The 21,658-nt window shown below is 37.1% G+C and overlaps 1 protein-coding gene across 13 annotated transcripts in view; it reads right to left on the bottom strand.

The window, feature by feature from the left end:
• LOC141448715 (MAP kinase-interacting serine/threonine-protein kinase 1-like) overlaps window positions 1–21,658 on the bottom strand; it is a 126,566-nt gene that overhangs the window by 6,677 nt on the left and 98,231 nt on the right. The window contains exon 1 of one of the 13 annotated variants that reach the window (XM_074117270.1): window positions 339–787. The exons of the other annotated variants lie outside the window; for them this stretch is intronic. Within the exon in view, the coding sequence (XP_073973371.1) occupies window positions 339–390 (52 nt within the window). The 5' untranslated portion in view covers window positions 391–787. Of the gene's footprint in view, window positions 1–338; window positions 788–21,658 lie in introns of those variants that run through there. 13 annotated transcript variants of the gene reach the window in all.

The raw sequence follows: 21,658 nt of genomic DNA, 5'->3' as shown, positions 1-21,658 counted from the left end.
GAGGCCTTCCTCCCTCAAAGCAGACAAGACAGTCGCGTATCACTCACAAATTAGTAAAAAACACTTTTTCGTCATAATGGGACATCGAAATGTATATTTCCTGTTGCTGCAACAAAACGGAAACTCAGAAAACGATACTACTTCCGCTAACATGTGAAAGTAAAAAAAAAATCACTTGAAATAATGTAAATAAATAAAAAAATGATATAAAAATAATGTAAAGAGAGGTAACAATTCTTATCTGGCAACGGGTTCATTTAACCTAGTATTGGGTCTGCTCCAAAACTGGTTACTAATGGCGAGTAAAAATTAAAATAGAAATAAATGATTTTACTCACGACTTGCGATAGGTTCTTCACCGTGTAGCTCTTCCAAAATCCTTTCAACCATGTTTTATATATTTTATATTAATAAGCGTTTTATTTAAGAAATATAAAAATAAATTAGGAACTTTATTTAATATAAAGTTTATTCTCTACACAACTACTATCACAGATACACAATATTTTTGTACAAATAATCAACACGTTACTTTTTCGCGAACAAAAATAAATTTTCTTTTATTTGAAAAAAGTGACGAGTTATTTTGCTTATAACGACGTTAAACTTAGAAGCGCAATTTGTCGAACTGGAGCAAGATGAAGATGAATTCGATAAAATTATTTTATTAATAGGTCTTCTAGAAGATTCTATGCGGCCATGATGCACAAGCTGTTTGCCCGGGTTGGCTGGATGGTATGGACCGTGCGGCGCTCGAAGACTGACTGGTACGGAGTGGGGGCTTTGCACGGCTTATATAAAACGTACCGGCCGCGAGGAGTGGGGCGGACGTGGCCAGCGCTGATTGGCGATGACGTCATGCGAGTAGCGCCCCTTCGGTCACACCACCTGGTAGTGGTGGGGTGACCTACTGCGTACTTCACTCCGGCCGGAACACCCTGCCGCGCCGCACCGTTGCTCTCCGTCGTTGCTGTTATCATACTCTGCCTGCCGGCCGGCATAACAAATGGCAAACTCTGGGGAATTATATTTTCGCAAAACACTCGAGTTTTTATTGTTTCATCTCTGGGGAGATTTGCATCCATCATTAGAAATGGATTCATCAGTTTGATGTTGAGTAAGAAATTAAATTAAAATTTTCTACCCCTAATTAGCGAATCCATCTGATTATGGATGAAAATCTAAAACCGAGCTGAAATAAAACTCTGATAAAATCAACTGGTTAATTATATATTTACGCACGTCTTAGTAAAACAAAGGAGCTCCCCATAAAACTATGAGACCTTGTTGCCTATTTTGAAGATAGTTTCCGCTGGCCAACAAGAAGAGGGCATTTTTTATTTATTTTATTTATTTATTTATTTTTTGCCTGTGTACATAAATACAATATAAAAGGCACGTCAAACATAAGAAAAACAATAACAGCTATATGCCACTAATCTAGAATAACGGACTTTACACTGTGTATTAAAACTAACTTTATATTATATATTCATTCATTTGCTGCCTAAATCTTCTTTGGGCTAGTGCAGTTTTTTCGCTGAAAAGGAAAAACAAGTGCATAGTTTTTCTTGAAATGGTAACTAGAATAGCAAGTTAGAGTTAGAGAAAGCCCTGAAACGAATTTTCTTTACAAATGACTGAAATTACGAGTCGTAGTTGTGAATAAGAGTTAAAGATACCAAGTTTGGAGAAATTGTCAGAGCCAATTTCTAGACTACCTCAAAGATAAAATACATTTAGTAAAGTAATACTTGCGGTAGTTGAAGTTTTTCTTAAAACTTTTCGTGTTTTAGCATCAATATAACAACCCTCATTTATTATAGAGGACCGTAGATTAAACTAAAATGGAGAAAGTTAATGTCTTGGGAACCGTGAGAGTTATAGAAGAGCAGTTCCCACCTGAGGTTTTTCGATTCAGAAGGCCTCCCTCACAAGCCATGTGTTTCCGGTGAAAACATAGTACATCGTAGAGTTGGCGAGATCGCATTCCTCCCCATACTTGGGGGAGTCAGAGAAGAGAAGATGGCGAACAGTACTTGAGTAACCATTTAGTGGAAGATATCTCCCAGTGTGGGCGGATGATGATGATGGGCAATCGATAGCAGATTGATGAATGGATGCTGTGACTCGCGCCATTCACTCTACCTGCTATTGATCTCCCCAGAGGAGAGACCCCCTTCGTACACACAGCAGAATGGTGCTCGTCTACCCTTCATCATTGCTTTGCTCGTAGTCATCACCATCTAATCAAATTTATATTTTACAATCTGGTATGAACCTTTCTACAACTTCCGTCCAGTACGATTGTCAGGTTCTAAAATTGTAAAAATTGTCCATTCGAATTAGTTTTAAAATTTAAAATTAAAAAATATATAAATTGGAACATCTATGCTGTAAGTAAAAGCCGAGTTATTCAGTATTTCGCAGAATGTGCCAATGGAATTTCTATGATCAAATATTTATAGACATACAATTAGTATCCTTGTGTACCCAACCAGTCTATCGGTGATGTATTATCTTTTTAAAATAGAAATCATTGTATTCATTTGGGGGAAACAATGATAAATATTTAAATGGCAACATTTAAACAAATGGTCCCGACTGGGAAAAAGACGCAAAATACGTGTGATCATACAGACGCACGGCAGGCCTCTCTCTCATCTGACCTCTCAAGGTTAGTTAGTGTGTTCGGCTTAAATGGTTGGCAACATTGTCCAAGAGTGCCGCCGGGCGGTGTAATAGTTATGTTGGCAAATGTTGGCCAAACTGATCACTTCATTGCAGTTTAAATTGCATTTCACAAACACGTGTGCAGTAAGTAGTTCCACCGGCCAAAATTAATGAGCCTTAAAGAGGAACTTTTAAAATTGTTTTAACATAACAAAGTTGAATTAGCGAAGAAGGCTAAACAAGGGTTTTCTTAAGGAGCTGTAGTTTAGTAAACGGAATTGTCACTTGTGACTGGAGTGCTCAATCTCAGCCGGAAATTGCAGCAATGTAAACATCGCTTACCACCCCTTTTTAGTTCCATCATCTACTTCCTTTATCGTGGACATCAAACCATGTAGGCTATTAAGTTAATTAATAGCAGTTCTGGTTTTTCATTCACCATCTGAATTTCACTTGCAATGTTTCAGTCGCGGACTACTACAGGCACTTGTCTGCAGAGCATCGTGCAGATTTTCCATCTTAACTTTTCAACGGAAATGTTTTACTCTGAGTTTCCCAGAGTTTTTTCCCCCAAAATCGTTCTGTACGTGTGTCCGTCCGTCTGCAGAGACTGTGGCCTCCTCCAGCGTCACTCTTAAAAACGGTAAATCGCAGGAAGAAGAACTCTTGATATTTGATTGGGCTGATGCCACCACAAGACCCACTGGATAGGCTTTAGAATGAAATCAGCCAATTAGGCAGCAAGAAGGTTTATCTCAGATTGAGAGCTCGAGTTGCGGAAGTCAGTTAGATACCGGATGTATCTCTGAAGTCTACCTTATTCTAGAGCAGTGGTTCCCAAAGTGGACCCTACGGCCCCCCCCCCGGGGTCCCCGGTATCATTCAGGGGGTCCGTGGAAAATTAAAATTGATTTGGGGGTCCCTGAACAACGTCAGGGGGGTCCTCGCAAAGGTTCAATAAAAAATAATAAAACTGTGATCCATTTTTATTATTATGGAAATTAGAAACTAACAAGGTGACCAATTAAATTTAATCAAAACTAAAAGCGTAATATCTGCGTTTGTTGCGAAACTTTTTCTGTAAAAACAAAACTTGGGAAGAGGAGAACGTTCTCAGTTTCCAAATCTTTCGAAATGGCAAAATAGAGATGAAGATTTGCTTGCTCACTGTCGAACACTTAACGGCTCTTCATGCAGACCTGAACCAAAGATTACTCGTGGGGATTTGCGGTTGCTACTCACAAACATTGAGCCGGATATAAATACACTCATAACATCTCATCACGTTCATCCAAATTATTAATTTTTTTTAAATTTTATTTTAAACCAAAGTTATAATTTCAATAAATACTTCTCCAACAAAATGCTTTTTTAAATTTGTAATTTTTATACTATGCATTTATGTAGCTTTTTCACATGGGGGTCCGTGGGCAAGTTTTGACCATAAAAAGGGGTCCATGGGTCAAAAAGTTTGGGAACCACTGTTCTAGAACGACACAGCTTTTAGGCAACAAAAATCGGCCAAACGGAAGTGTCACATTTACTTATTCGATTTATCTCGCTAATCGCTTGGGACTCGCACAATTATCTTGAATAATAACATTTCGATTTCCTCCTTCCAGTTCTAACTTCTATTACGGGAAAATTTCGAGAGGTTCCGGAAGAGGAGCGGCTTCTAATGTACCATTCCAGTCTAAAGTACGGTCTCATCACTTCTGCAACTATTGCTAAGTATAGAACATGTAAGGAAGACAGGAAGTGCCTCACTGCTCAACGAGATTCCTCATCCGCTTCAGCTGCTTTCCCACAGTCCGCAGCTTTACCCTAAACTTGGCAACATGCTGATCCAGGCACTTTTACTTTGAGCCTCTTTTCCGGACAGAGGGGGCGAACTGGAGCTCTCCTCTAACGTACCATTACAGTACACTGGACGGTCTTCTCTTCTGTATAATATTAAAATTTATTGGCCAATATCCAAATTCTAAGAATACCACTTCACTGAAAATGCGTGCATTTCCTGGAAATTGCTGCAGGGTTTCACTCGAACCAGGATGTAATGAGTGTTGGTTGGGCTGAGGACACTTCCTGCATGAAATATCTTTTCAGTCAGTGTTTCCCAATTGAGTAAGGAACATGTGGGGAAAGGGATTGGTAACATCCCGCCGGCCCGCCTTCCTCTTTCAGCTCACCGCCTTCTGATGGTGTTGTCAGAACGATAGAACGCTGTTCGCAGGAGTCTCCAAGCGCCAATAACCCCAGATTTGATGAGCCTTAATTAAAAATTAAACAAACAAAATACTAAAGCGAGCGCTTTAGCCAAAAAGAACTGAAGCGAACGCTGCCAGTGTATCGGTCCGACTTGTTTACATCTGCCCAGCGAGAACTGGTTTGTTAATTTCAGGTCGCGCGGTTTGTTTACCTTGTTGTCAGAATTAACTTTTTAATATTATTAATATCTTTGTTTATGCTACACCAGTCTCTTACAACATCCACCAGGTTTATAAATACATTTAATGATTTATGTTGGGAGAGAATTTCTGATCTCTATTTTGGTTGGTTTGCGTCCAGTTCTCGAGGGGCTCGGGGATCGAAAGGTGTCATCCTGGTGAACAGTTCGGACAATGTTAGAAGGAACTTCGTGTCTGTCACTCGGAGTTTGGAGTGAGAGGGTGTGCATTGATGGCTTGTTTGAACGAACCGACATGCTAGGAAGGGTTTGACCCGGCCAATGGTTGCTGACCATGGTGTTACCGTCTACTTCGCTCAGTATATATTCTGACGCCTTGGCCAGCCAACGGAATGAATAAACAGACCCGGAGTTAGCTTACACCCCAGATATGGGTGTAAAAATTCTCTTTTATTTGCTCTAAGGCTAATTCTTGAAATGAAGCAGCAGCATCAGACGGTCATTAGAACCTGGAGAATGGTAAGAAGAGGAAATCACATAGATTGGCGTTGGCAGGAAGTTGGTAGTCCACTCGCAGTACGGCCTGGCTCGAGCTATCTACAACTGCAGAATGTTATGACAGTTTGATCGGACGGCGACGCCTTTTCCCTCGAGTGGCTGGCTGGTTTGCCTTGACTTCGCCAACTCCAAAACAAACACTCTTGCCTGCTCCACACGACCATTCTCGCAACTACCGCTATCCCCACCACCTCTCTATAATTTCATTCACCCAAACTTATCCATGATCTTCGTGAATACTTCCACTGTTTACAATCTCTCTCTTTCTCCTCTCTCGCGCTATCTGGGCGTATGTTTGTCAGTCCTGCCTGCCAAGTGTATGGTCATCCAACTTTAAAGATGGTACCCGCCAATAATAGGGGCCGTCAATAATCGGCTATTGGGCTAAGTCTAACAAAACTGGAAGTTTCAGTTTGCAAAATCGAAGTTTCAGTTTTTTGTTTACATTTAGTTTGAACTCGGAGTGTGGCTGAGTTAACTTGGACATTATTTTGGCAGCATTGATCTTCTATAATACTCTCCAGATAATTGATAAAGAAGACCTAAGCGGCCAGTAATTGGAGAAACAGTTCCGATATGACAGAATCTTAATGGCGCGCTAAATTCACTTATCCACTTCCGCTTGCACGTGTTCGCAGTTTAGAGCATCCAAACATTAGATCTTTATTTCAAGAAGAGGAAATTGGCATTAAGATTGAACAAGTATTAATCAGTAGGATTCTGCGAAGTTATTTATAGTGGAACAGAGAATACCTACGTCCGTGGGGATGCTTTACTACCCGGAGGAACCAAACCTGATGTCCAGGCCTTCGTAATCCCTGCCTCTCTCGAGTCAATGTGACTCAGGTTTACAAGGCAGTTGATATAAAAATAAGAAATATCATGGTTTGTGTGTAAGTCACGTGTACATACGTGAAAATTAAAAGAAGTTTACCTTCACCAAGAGAAGGTAGCAGAACTGTGCAAATGATAAACAATGCTTGGACTCTTTAGAACCGAGTTTAATTATCGATATTGAGTATCTAATGGAAATAAATAATCTGAGGTATACCGAGCAATGAATAAAGGCTTGAGTGACCAAAGAACAGAGTACTTCAAGAACTAAAACCATTGGCTGCAAGCCAAACTGGTGTCAATGTTCTTAATAAAGTATTGTTCATTTGACCAAGATCTTAAAACCATCGTTAAGAGTTAACTAAAAAAGAAATAATTACAGCGCAGGCGCACTTCCGAACTCAAGGAATGCAATAATAATAATGATAATGCTAATGAGATGGGCGAGGTGCGGCGCTTTAAAAAAAAGCGACGTTGCCAAATCAAGTCACTACTAAGCGCGAGCGGCCATCTGGCAACGCCGCCTCTGACGACTCGCTATCACCTGCTCTCAACGTAAACAGTAAAAAACCCCTTTTGGTTTATTTCTTCTCTTTATAAAATTGATTTAAAGAATAAATTATATTCAGTCACAGTTAATGGAGTTAAAAATAGTTATTCCTTTTAAATATAGTATTTTATATTTATAGATCCGCGTGTGTACAACAGTGATCCTAAATATTACAGTAAGTCGTAAACTTGATTAAAATGATACTTCCACACTATTGGTTATTTCGTCATTATGTGCCGCCGCCAATCAACGAGCAAGTTTTTGAACAAAATTGGTAAACCGGAAAGAAATGCCGCTTTAAACAGGAAGGATGGATTATTCTTTCGTGTAAATTATCTGAAAATTTGTACTTCGTATGCTTGCACTTCTACTCAGGGCTCCAAATACACTCGAGATATCTCCTACAGACGAATGTGAGGATGAATACAGCTAAGAAACGCGGTCAAATTGTACTATTTGGTTGGACTGTTATCAACTTTTCTTAACAGCGGATGATGTATAACTTACCTATCCAGCCTCAGTTAGTGAAGAGTCCCTGTTTATTAAAAAACTCTTTGGTCTAGTTTAGGAGTAGTCGAGATTTCAGTGCACGAATTATCCATCCATAAGTTATCGATCCAAACTTTTTCTAATTGGTTCATGGCAGTCGCAGTCAACCTCTTCAAAGGCTAAAGAAAAATCCCTGGAAACTGCAATGTTATTTAAGGGTCCCACATTTCGTGGCCACTGCATTTTTCATCAAGTAATCTCTTCTTTCAATAAACAGCGTAAAACCATTTCCCCGGAATAGTACATATTGTTTACAAATCACTGTGACCTTCACTGAATTTCTGCGTTTTGTGACCTGTGACCAATTCAAATTCCGAGTTCCCCTGTTCTCTCTGAGCTGTGGCCGAGTGTAGATTTCTCACCAGAACGGCGGTATTACTTGCAGTTCCAACAACCTCGTATCAGAAAATTTTCCTCCTTCTTGCAGCCAATACTTTGATCCATCACTGCGTTTTTTTTTAGTTTCTGTAGCAGCTACGATCGTTGTCAGTATGTATTACTTTGTCTTCAGTGAATTCTTAGAGCAAACCTTAAGTTGGCTCATGAAAACATCGTTTGCTTCCCTATTCACCCTAATGTTCCTCCAACCAAGAATATAGTTTTAAGCCTACTTCACGTGCATGAGCCCCCAGCCCTGGGAAGTTGTAAAACCAGATTGGGGACACAACCTGTCTCAACTTGCACATGCAGGAACCCTTACTATTCTTTGTACCTTTATTCAAGCGTAGATCTTAGAGAGGGGGGCCAACTTAAGCCCTCCTGTAAATTCTAAACTACCATTTCTATTCAAAGTTTTTTTTTTTCGTTGCTTACGTGAGTCACGTACGGGTGGGTATGGGCCTAACATGCTTAAACAAATCACTGCAGTTTCAGAACTTGCGACCATGTTTAAAGTGGTCCAAAGGAGATGTATCGCTTCTTCAACAGAATCATTTTTGATAACGGAAGATGCTAAATATTTGAAGTCAACGATCTGTTTGGTACAAAAAAATCCAAATTTACAGACCCTTGAGCTGCGGTCGAATGTAGATGTCGAGCTCGTTCGGTCTGTCTTTTTTCAAAATTCTAGGAAAGTTATTGTTTAACGTTTAGGAAACAATAACAAAACAAAATTCATTGTTTAGTGTTATTCTTTAACAATTATTATTAAACTGTTTAAGTTAAATTAATAAAAAAAGTAAAAAATATTTGGAAAAAAATTATCAGTTTAGTTGTTACTACAGTTATATTTGGTGATCAGAGTGGTGGGGAGAACATCGGCCACGCCCACAAGAATATAACATTTAGTGGACACAACTGCGGTTCGTCGGCCAGGTGAAAGGATGAAAACTTAAGTAGCGGTTTCTATTTTAGTGGATTATCCACCACCATATCTGTGGTTTAAAGAATAAAACCTAAGAAATTGGCTTCTTAAAATTTTTGTTAAGGTGTTAGGATGTATTTTATTTAATAGGAGACATTGATTGTAGGAGAAAAGATATTTTGTCTCTATGTCTCTATAGTTACAGTTTGAAGTGGGCGCCAGCGGAAAAGGGTACTATGTATGGTGGAGGTAAAGGCGGAAGTATAGATGGTATTAGAGATTTAAAGCTTGAAAAGGTTGGTGGAAAGAAATGCGGACTTGGAGGTTGTGCGCTGAGATTCAGTGTTCTTTCCAACTTGGAATATCACAAGAAGTGCCATTACCGAACTAAATGGAGATGTCCGGAATGCCATATTTCTTGTACTAGTTGGAATACTGTCTCCAGCCATCTTTGGCGTGAACATGGCACAGATATTGAATTATACTCCTGTGATCATTGTAATTATAAAACCAATAGTCTAACCAGACTTTTGAATCTACACCGCAGAATTATAGATGGTATTAAATAAGGTTCACCATGTTCTAAATGTTTCAAAATTAGTTGGCATGACTGCTGTTAGCTTTGAATAGGAAGTTTTAAACTTTTATATTGTTCACCTGCAAGCAATTGGGAATAATGACTTTAAAAAGACTGTAAGTTATACCGGAGAATGTTGTTTTGAATAATCTGTATCAGTTAATTGTAAAACGTAACTTCTAAAGATCAAATTGCAAATAAAAAATGGAAGCTGTTCTTTTGGAGATGTGTGATGAAGTTAATATATCTACTCCTTAACAAAAACTTACAGTTTAAAATGTTAAGTATAAGGGTTGATTGAACGCCAAAAGGTACACAAATCAGCAAGTACCCAACATTTCATTCAAGCTTAGTTGATATAATTTAAGTAATTTTGCTGCATTAACTTTTCCTTCACATTTTTTAGAATTTATTAGATGTCACAGACCCTTATGCTGGCCAGTTCGTTCATAATATTATTTTGTTATAATTATGATAAAATGTATATTATATCTTCGTTTTTAAATAGGTACTTTATTTTAACTCTATTCCAAATTATTCTTCTGATTTATCTGAAGTTGTCACATCTTATACATGCATGTTAAAGTAGAAAAAGACAAAGTTAGAGTCGGCTACTGTTTAAATTTGAATCACGGAGGATTTAAAACAATATTTCAGACTTGAATTCGTCTTACCGAAATATTCGTGAGCACAAATAACACACAGTTAATAACAAGTAGATTATTCAACAACAATTATTCATTTCTCAATTGTAATTTAATTTAGTCCCCCTAATTTTACTTATAGTAAAATACTGGAATAATTAGCTGTCCTAAAAGTATGCAATACTTATTTATTTTATATTACATAACATATATATAACATTGTGAGAAGAACAGCTACATTGAGAGTGTGATTGAAGAAAACTATATTATTTGCGATAGAGCCAGATAATTATTACCTATTATTATAAACGTTTGAATACTACATAAAATAACAATTACTTTAATCGAAGAATGAACTTAAACCGACGATTTTTATTAAAAATAAAATAATCGAAATCATTGATGTATGTTGGTGTAAGCATTTTTTTTAAAAAAGTTTTTAAATTTTGTAGCCTCGTAATTTTTTTTATTTTTTATAACGTTTTCTTTTTAACCTGTAATTAATAGTTTGATTATTATAGATTAATAGATATTAAAGTCAATCTACAGTGCTACTTGAACAAATATTTTGTAGATGAAAATGGCCAGCATAAGGGTCTGTGACATCTAATAAATTCTAAAAAATGTGAAGGAAAAGTTAATGCAGCAAAATTACTTAAATTATATCAACTAAGCTTGAATGAAATGTTGGGTACTTGCTGATTTGTGTACCTTTTGGCGTTTAATCAACCCTTATACTTAACTTTTTAAACTGTAAGTTTTTGTTAAGGAGATTTTTGTACCTTTTGGATAGATTTTCATTTTTGTTACATATCTGCTTTACTGTTTTTTTTAAATTAGGAATAAGCAATTCTATCATTATAACCTGATAAGGTGTTAAGTAGGAACCGTAACTACCACTGGAGAGATCTTTTTTAAGAATGATTATAGTTGCGGTCCCCAAACCATCCTCAATAACAATTTTTTTGAGAAAGCCTTTTTATATAAAATAGGAAGGTATTTGTACGTAAAAAGCAAATTTAAACTGCGATTTCAGACCTTCCTTTTAAGAGGAGTAAGAAAAATAAAAGGGCGATTACAGTACTTCTCCACAAAAGGCAAAGAGGCAAAGATTTTTAATCGAACGACAATTCATTAATGTAAATAGGTTCACCCATTGATAATTTTAACGATTGCAGTACTTCCTCTTAGTAGGTGTAAGAGCATGATGGCACTTCACAGCCATGTAGAGGAGCTTTAATCACTTCTTCGTGCTAAATTTTATCAAAATCGGACAAAGCGTTATAGAAATATTGGTAATAATAGTTTTAGAAACGGCCTTACTTGGGTGGGGCAAACTCCCCTCCATATGAGGCATAGCGACGAGACTTTTAAAGTGCAAATCTGTACAAAATTTCGATTCGAATGACACTTCATTCATGAAAATCAGTTCACGTGTCGATAATTTGAAACGATTGCTATACTTCCCCTTAACTAGTGTAAGAGCAGATCGTCGCTTTAATGTTACATAGGGGAGCCCTAACCCCATCATCCTACCAAATTTTATCAAAATCGGGCTAAGATTTACAGAGTAATTAGTAATAATAATTTTGAAGGGGGCCTTACATAAAGGGGGCTAACTCCTCTCCCATTCGGTGTACAGCGTCGAGACCCCCAAAAGGCACATCTACATAAAATTCCAAATCGAATGACACCTCATTCATGAAAATCGGTTCACGCGTTTAGGCGCTACGTTGTTTACAAAAAAGGTAACAACAACAACAACAACAACAACAACAACAACAACAACAAGAACAACAACAATTTCTGAAAATGCTGTTTTTGCTCATTTTCGGCAACTTTTTTCTCGAAATCTATTAGGTCTGGGTGGTTGCAAAAAAATTTCAGTTATAAAGGAGGGTTTGCTCTATATTTTATAGAAAATTTGGGAATTTTATCTTTTATAGAAAAAGAGAAAAAAATTGTCAAAGTTGGGTGTTTTTTAACGTTACGCTTTTTCGTGCACTTTTTGACGATCAACCCTTATACAACTGTCCTACCGGACAGTTTTAATACTGAAAGGGGAGTGTTGCGAAATGATTTAGATGGATCTTACACATTCGCAAGAGGGCCACGCAACTCGGTTATTGACATTTGTGCCGTTTCTCTTGAGATATTGCATTGTATACTAAGTTTGAAGTGTAATTACTAAGAATTTTGTAGACCGTACGCCAATCTGTGATAGTGGATCGACTAACTAGAATAATGCATTACCGCTTTTGCCTAGGTTAATTAGGTCTAAAAATGATTTTAGAAAAGAAAATTAGAAAATAACTGTTAACAATTACAAAGTGCAGTAAACAGAGTATGTGAGATGATTAGGGATTGTGCTTGTTATGGTAAGCAAGTACGAAACCTTTAGACCTACAAACAAACAGAAGTGCTACGACAGTGTTTGTATGAAACATAGAATACGCTCTCTTAAATTACTTAATATATTTCGCAAAAATAATTGTGATTATAAGAGACAATAATATTTGTAGGCTCACAAAAAGAATACAAACAAATTAGAAGAAAGAAAAAGTAGTTTTTTGGAAACATTAAATAAGAAGTAAAGTAATTAAAGACACTAAAAATATGTTATTATTATTTTATTTAATAATAATAATTTAATAATATGTGGTCACTAATTAATGTATTTAGAAAGAAAAAGGTACTTTGTGAATATTCCTTAGATTAGCGGTGACGTCATTTCCGGATACCAACTGCTATCTAGTTCCGTTTGCTACCTTGTTGTTGTAGAGACGAATATCTAAGATTCTAATTCTACAAGTTTGGAATTGGACGTAGTTCTTACAAACTGCATCAACAGCTGAGGTTATTAGCGCTTGGAGCTTTTTTCAGTGCACGGCCGGCCTCCGGACAGTGTTCTCTCCTTACAGACAACACTGTCCATCACCGGACAGTGAGCTGTAAGAAGCTCCTAGGAAGAGAAAATCTTAAGGGTTAGCAGCTGGATTCGAACCCGGGACCTCCGCGTGGGAATCGAGTACGCTAACCACATAGCTAATCCCTCCTCAATTACGTTATTAATAATATTTTCAATCACATGTATGAGACAGGGGAAATGTGCCGCCATTTGTTTTCAAGGTCGATTAAAAAAAAAAAAATGGTATGGAGGATGTGCAGAATTACAGGGGTTGTATGGTTCGCGGATGTCAGTTCTAGATCGATTTATCGGACTGTTACTCGATACACTAGGTAGACTGGTCGGTCTGCTACAAACAACACTTTGAGTATCAGGCCGACTTTCGTAAATACTAACATAGTCTACGAATGACTGTATATTTATTCTATTTAATATTAAAAGAATTGGGTTGTCCGTAATACGTCAGAAAGTACGAGTATGTTGTTCTCTTATCGACTATAAAAGTGCACTTGATAGCATAATAAAGAAAATCGCTTTTTAACCAATTATTGGGGCTTAAGTCATAGAATTGCTGAACTAAAACAGGGATGCCAACTTTCACCTATACCTATCCTATTCCCTCTGTACGTCAACGTGTGGCCCGAATACTAGGGAATACGAAGGGATGCTGCTAATGGTTCAGTTGTCCATCAGACGCAGATGACATTCTGCAATTCAGTGCTAATCTTGATGTGCTCTAAAAAAATGATAAGACAGGCTTATCGTTGTTCGTTTACAAAACTGTTTACCAGCTTAGAGAAAGCAGCAATGTAACCTTCCCCATTCCAAACAAAAGCTGTATAAATATCATATGTAAATATTACGTCGGAATATTCACGAGATTTGGAATTTGAAAATTAATTAGATTGTCCATTGTTCTGCAAGTGTGCTACCTTTTTCGTAATATTTTTAACGTAGTTATTATTAATAAAGCAATGTTCTGTTCTATTATATTTCAAGTTTACGGACAATTAAATTACGTATACAGAGGTAAGAAGAAGTCGTGTAATTCATAAATACCAGAGCCCCAACACCCACAAAAATATGAAGACTTGGCCAACTCGTATTTAGTAAAAGAAGCCTGTAGTAAACAGATGTTGTTTGTATGTAAATTAGTATTGCAAACTTATAAACAATTGAATCCAAGGGAAGTGAATAGAAGTAGTCACGTGACACGCTTCTCCACCAATTAGAATGGTTTATTCAATTATTCTTCACCGTAATGCGTCTGTCTGTCTGTAGTTGTACAAAGTTTTGTTCGTTTACAAAACTGTTTACCAGCTTGTGGAGAAAGCAGCAAATGTAACCTTACCCATTCGCACGCTATCCTAGTATATAATACAAAAGCTGTATAAATATCATATGTAAATATTACGTCAGAATAATTTTGTCTTTTTACCTTTCGTAATGACCTTTAATTTTAGTCGTCCTTTTTTCGAGAGAAAATACACCAAATTTTCTACAGATTTTCATTATTTATTTCTCACACTCGTAACTGAGTCATTCCAAGTCAAATCAACACGGGGTCTGAACCTCACCATCTCGGATTTTCTTGAAATTTGGCACATGTCTACTATTGGTATAGACTTGGAAAAATATGAAATTTTACTGTGATATGTCAACTGGTTTATGAGTTGCAGGGCTGTGAAGTTGCCAAAAATGGGCTGAAAAACAGGGAACCCCGTGTTTTTGAATTACTGTAGAAGCTTTCCTAATTGAGCTACAGACTTGGGATTGGTGTCATTTTATAGCATATATAATGAATGCCCTTTCCTGTGATACGCGACACCATATGGGTTAGGATAAATAAAGTTTGTTAAATTTAAATTTTAAATTTTTTAAAAAGTACATATTTTAAAATTTTAAAATTAATTCCATGAATAGCTAGTAGTGCTATGAATCACTGGCCAAAATATTAATTTGGGACGACAATGGCTTCATTGTTAAAAATATTTAAGACTAAAGCTCCAATCCGATTAATTCAACTCATACTGTTAAGTAACATACTTAATTCATACTGTTAAGTAATAGGATCTCTTTATTATTTTAAGCTTGAAAAGGCTTCATTTGTTTGACATGCATCAGTTTCTAGAAGGACATATGTAAGTTCTTCCAGTCAGAGTCACAGGATCAATTTTTATCAAAACATCCACAACTGAGACCCAAAGAATATCGGCATTTCTTGGATGCGAGATGATTTAGAGGGTCCAGCTGGATGAAGAAAAGTTACTTTTACTTCATCAAGTTCTTCATTTTTCTCTAAAACATATCCAAGTCACCAGTTTCTTTATTGACTACACTGATATAACCTGATATGTCGGCTAATTTTAGTTTATCAGGGAATTTTGAAACTTCCATTTCGCAAGCTTCTGAGTTCATAGAAACGTTTTTAACTAATATTTTGGATTTACTTCTGGGAATGAAAGCATGGTATTGCTGTGTTCCTTTAATAGCCAATGCTTGAACCGATTTTTTAAAAAACACTCAGATTCAACATAGTCTTCCTGGGTTGAATATGCAAAGTCTATGTTGGTGATGTTTTCTACTGCCCACTCAAGGAGTTGTAGTGAAGTTTGGATTTGATTTTCATAGAGTCGTTGCAAACTGGCACGAGCTGCCAGTCTCTTTACCGAACCCCCTACGCCATCACAAGGCCCTTTGCCGACTTAAACCAACTTAAAGAGGCTGTTATCTCAGCCAAAGAAGACTATATTGAATTGAATTATTTTTGTATAATTTGATTAACTGCATAATTTCATTAAAATAATATATTATAATTAATATGAATAATTACTGTAATCATAATTATTAATTCTAAAAATGATTTGAAAATCAATATTTTAAATCTTAATAATTATTAATTATGATTCATTGATTCATTATTACTATTTTCAATTTATTTATTACTTTAATTTTATTAAAATATATTTTCCATGAAAAGGAGCTTTAGTCTTAATTTTTTTAACAATGAAGCCATTGTCGTCCCAAATTAATATTTTGCCCAGTGATTCATAGCACTACTAGCTATTCATAGAATTAATTTTAAAATATGTACTTTTTAAAAAATTTAAAATTTAAATTTTAAATTTAAATCTAACAAACTTTATTTATCCTAACCCATATGGTGTCGCATATCACAGGAAAGGGCATTATATCTGCTATAAAATGACACCAATCCCAAGTCTGTAGCTCAATTAGGAAAGCTTCTACAGTAATTCAAAAACACGGGGTTCCCTGTTTTTCAGCCCATTTTTGGCAAGTTTACAGCCCTGTAACTCATAAACCAATTGACATATCACAGTAAAATTTAATATTTTTCCAAGTCTATACCAATAGTACACATGTGCCAAATTTTAAGAAAATCCGAGATGGTGAGGTCAAAAATGGTCTTTTTTTGTGTTGATTTGACATGGAATGACCCAACTGTTGAATAATTTATGTCTAACTAATTAAGTTATTTTTCACTTATGTATGCCAATGAGTTATGTTTTAGTTTTCCACAATTTTATTTCATAAAGGATAGTTTCATTTCCTTTATTTTACTACAGTATTAATGTAATGTTATTCTACTTTTTTGGGCAATGTTATTACAACTGCCAGCTGAAGGTATCTACCTGTAGGCTTGTAAATAAATACATGAAAATAAAATAAATAATTTCTCACCGGATTGGTTACGCAATTAGTTATTACACAATTAGCTTGTATAATCCCGCTAAATTGAATACCTAGCCAACCAGAACCTCATGAGGAAACTACAGGGAATATCCTCACCACTTATTCCCTAATTCCTACCTTGTTTACATTTTTACGCACAAGAAAATCTTCAAGTTTTAGTGCGGTTGTGTGTGAGAAGTAAGGATCATTACTTGGTCCGTCTAAAGTGCCAAATTGGCGAGTCGGAAATGCCATATGTAAAGTGACGAGTTTCAAGGAAATCGCTTCACCGGAAGTGAACAATTTTTGGGGAAGCTTTCCTCCAACCATTAACCCGGATGTACTGGTTCTCTCTTTGCGATTATATGCACCTCCATTTTGCATTTCCGGTAAAAATCTAGGTCAACGCGATCAACGCGACAATTCCTCTCGCTTGGAACTTCAATGAAGTTATGATAAATAAAAATAAAACATAAAATAATAATAATAATAATAATAGTTATGAGCGGGCTGGCTGACGGTTTAAGAGAAATTTCTGTGCACTAATAGCGGGCTGCCGTTCGTTATCAATGGGGGACCCTCAGGGGGTGCAAGGCACTAAATATGGGCACCCGGGGCATGCAGACCTGCATTTCCACTAATTACTCTCCAATAAGATCTAGTCTCTTGTTACGCCACCACTCGCACGACTTCCTCTGTGACTGCAATAATCATACAAGTGACCCCTTGTGAAAGGAAGATGACGTCACTGCAACCTCCCCCGCCAAACAAGTTCATCATATGAAATTAATTACTGATATCCAGAGAAAGAAAGCCAACATGATCTTGGTATTCTCTAAAACATCTACTTCCGGCGACCAACCAATGAATTAAGCCTACACTTTCTACCGCCCGAGGGGCTGTCCTCCTGGTAGTTAGTGCCTGCATGGACATGTCAGCCACAGAGAAGGACAGAAACACAAGGACAAGAACATTTTAGAAGAAAGGAATAGTAAAAAAGAAATAAAAGTCGTAAACATTTCTTCCTTATCTTATCGCCAAGTGTCTAAAAAAAGCGCCAAGGTCTCCTCCCGCCATTAGCTCCCTCCGTCTAATTCTAACCAACTTTATTTTTCATACAAAAACCAAAACTTATTTTAATCAGGTGTCACACTCGCAAGACTTCTTTTTTATTTATTTAACGCAAATCACTAATTTTTGGTAAGGTTCATTTTGATGGTTGTTGCCCAAATAGAAGCATGACACTTCCGCCACACACATTGTTTACAAACAGGAAATGGTTTTGTTTGTATATTTTGCGAGGGCAGACTACAAAAGATATGACGGAAAGCTGACAGTGGATTCCTCCCTAATCGATAGATCGCCATTATCAATCATGGGAGCAGCAGACAATACATTATTATTAACTTATCTATACGAGTGGGAGAGCCGGTGTACAACAGTGCAGCATATCTCTGTCTCGACAGAATCCGCGGTCTGTCAGTCTGTATGGAGGAGATAACATCCTGTGATAAGTATAACAAGGGCCACTTCATTCCTCTTTTGTTTTGGCGCTAGGAAACCACCGTCATTCGCCATTGTTAGATATATTCGTATTTTAGACAGGTTTAAAACTTGAAGGCTCCATTTTATGTTATGAATTTCTCAAAAAAAAAAAAAAAATTATTTAAGCAGGTTGGCTAGACTGTACAGCTCAAAGTACACGTCCTGTTCTACGCAAGAAAAGCATTGCGATCAAGTCAAGGTGTCACCGGAAATGATAGATCCCAGGTCCCCTAAAAGAAAGTTTGATACTTTGATTGGGCCTCACAACGGAACTCACTACAGTCAGCGATAGCAATACCTCAGCCGGAAGTACCTCCTCATGGAAAGGATATTTTCACGGTTTAGACATTCTACTCCTATTGGTCTATAACATCCGTTTGAAGTACGAGGGTCGTTTGAAAAGTCCGTGCAAAAATAAAAACTACTTAATTTTTTGGGGTAAACCTTTTTTATTTTTCAACATAGTCTCCTTTTAGGCTTATACACTTCGTCCAACGCTGCTCTAGTTTGTTGATCCCTTCCGAATAATAGGATTTGTCCAAGTCTGAAAAATAGCCATTCGTTTCTGCAATCACCTCCTCGTTTGAATAAAATCTTTTTCCCGCCAGCCATTTCTTCATATTGGGGAACAAATAGTAGTTCGAGGGAGCCAAGTCTGGAGAATAGGGGGGATGTGAAACAAGTTGGAACCCTATTTCCATTAATTTTGCGACCACAACTGCTGAGGTGTGAGCTGGTGCGTTGTCGTGATGGAAAAGGACTTTTTTGTGGGCCAATCGTGGGCGTTTTTCTTGCAGCTCGGTTTTCGAACGGTCCAATAACGATGAATAATATGCACCTGTAATAGTTTTACCCTTTTCCAGATAGTCGATGAGGATTATTCCTTGCGAATCCCAAAAGACAGTCGCCATAATCTTTCCGGCCGAAGGAACGGTCTTCGCCTTTTTTGGCGCAGATTCCCCCTTGGTAACCAATTGTTTAGATTGTTCTTTGGTCTCAGGAGTGTAGTGATGTATCCATGTTTCATCCACAGTGACGTCCTGCGGATTCTTCTGGAACAGCTGCAAACCGTCCTTGCAACACTTCACACGATTTCGTTTTTGGTCAAGCGTGAGCAATCGCGGCACCCATCTTGCGGATAGCTTTGTCATGTCTAAATGTTGATGCAAAATATTATGTACCCGTTCATTCGAGATGCCCACAGCACTAGCAATCTCACGCACCTTCACTCTTCTGTCATTCATCACCATATCATGGATTTTATCAATGATTTCTGGAGTAGTAACCTCAACAGGGCGTCCAGAACGTTCAGCGTCACTTGTGCCCATATGGCCACTCCGAAAATTTTGAAACCACTTATAAACTGTTCTAATCGAAGGTGCAGAGTCACCATAATGTTTATCAAACTTCTCTTTAGTCTCCTGAGGCGTTTTGCCTTTCATAAAGTAGTGTTTAATCAACACACGAAATTCTTTTTCGTCCATTTTTTGAAAATCACTCGACTTCCTCGATTCAAATGAATGCCAAACACAAAGAAATAGACCGATCTGGCTGAAACTTGGTGTGTGTTCTTCCAAGAGATGCTACTAACTAAACATAACCTCGATACGCGCCAGTAGTGCTATTTCTCTGACTTTGCACGGACTTTTCAAACGACCCTCGTATTTATCGATGAAAATCGATTTCCTGATAAATTACCACTGTAGCAACTAACATTTCATTCATATTTCAGTTCATACTTTCAACCATTTGTTCATTTGAACAGTAATTTGTTCTCTCGTTTCATTCTTTGAAAAAAAAAAAAAAAAAATGGCTAATATTTTCATTTGTCAAAAGTAATAGAAAGGAGAAAAATGTAAAATACAGATTTTCCAGTTATGGGCCAAAGAGGGCGTGGTTTGAAATCAGTGGGTGTGACATACATAGGAGAAGGCGTGGTTTAATAAACAGCTCTCGCTTCTGATTGGCTCTTCCATCAACCTACTTTTCACACTTCCATTCTTCACCATGATTGGCCAATACTTTACTCTGAATTATTTCCATGAAAAATAAAAGTTTAAATTTTTTTACTAATTTTTCCTCCGTAGGTATTTGATGAAGAATCGAATTGTGCAATAAAAATTTTTCTCAATAAATACTTGAAAAACGGAAGATTTTTCTTGCTTAACGTCTTGTTTTCTACACTAATAATGTATGGGTAAACAGGAAATTGGGAATGCAGGTTATTTCCTTGTGAGGTAGCTAAAAGAGAATTGTGGGCCATGTTTCACCTATTGTTCTCCACCATTTTGTATGTTTATTGGCATAGGGCTGTTTATTTATCGATTTAATGATTAACAGTTCGATATCTCCTATTACAGTCAATGTGCTACCACTTTACTGTACATAAAAATGGCCATTATAAGGGTCTGTAACATCTAATAAATTTTAAACAATATTAATGAAAACTTTTAATGCAGTTAATGTCCCCTGAGGCTAAAAACACAATTTTTACAGTTTGTTAGTGTGTGTGTTGTTACAGTTTACCTCGAAAACATTAGAATTATGGCCGTCCGGAAGTGTCATTCACGTTGTTTTTACTTCCTCCCTCCTAAAACCAAATCCACTACCAGGAACACGTTTGAAGAAACCGCCTCCTCTTTAGCGTAGAAAATTCCAAGTTTTACGAAATTACGTAAATGGCGGAAGTCGTGCAGTTTTCTTGAATGTGCTTCAACAGTCTTTAGTTTAATTTCAATTTTTTTTTTTTAACATCTAACGACTTCCGTTACCTTTACTCTCTGTTACCTTCAACTAGAACAGCTATAATTTGTAAGTTTAGTGAAAAATATTGGGACTGAGTGGTTTTCCTTTATGGTGAGTGAGTTTCGATTTAGAATTAGTTTGACACAAAAAAGGCAATACCCGGTCATTCTTCGTTATGTCCAGCAACAGAACTGGCAACTAGAACAAGATGTATGGTTATGCTGACACCCTGGTTGATTAATTGTGATGGGTCACTCTCGGACGTAAAGAACGTTTGTTTAAAAATGTTGCAAGTTAGAGGGCACAGCGTGCCAACTAGATGGTGCTGATCTGGAAGCTACAAAAGTACCTGGATTCCGCAATAATTACACATTGAATGGATATTCAGTAGTAAATACATATACTGTTCACCGGAAGTGGTTAAATCGCAACAAATGCAAGCACTATCGATTCGGAGCGGTAGAAATAAGCATTGTCTAATGTAGGATGTTGGACACAAGCCCAAACGCAGTTCTAAATTTATAAAAATTCCCCCCTTAACAGAGTAAAATAATTCCCTGAACCTGTGAGTTACTGGTGTTCTCACCGTTCTAAACGGGATTGGGACACTCACCTAAAAGTTTCACATCCTATTCTAATTGTGGGTGTCATGAAGCAGCGGGGGCGGTCGGA

The sequence above is a fragment of the Rhodnius prolixus genome, unplaced genomic scaffold, assembly GCF_049639745.1.
Source record: "Rhodnius prolixus isolate KJV_2025 unplaced genomic scaffold, Rpr scaffold_2, whole genome shotgun sequence".
NCBI lineage: Eukaryota > Metazoa > Arthropoda > Insecta > Hemiptera > Reduviidae > Rhodnius > Rhodnius prolixus.
This window is presented reverse-complemented; position numbering and strand designations above follow the sequence as displayed.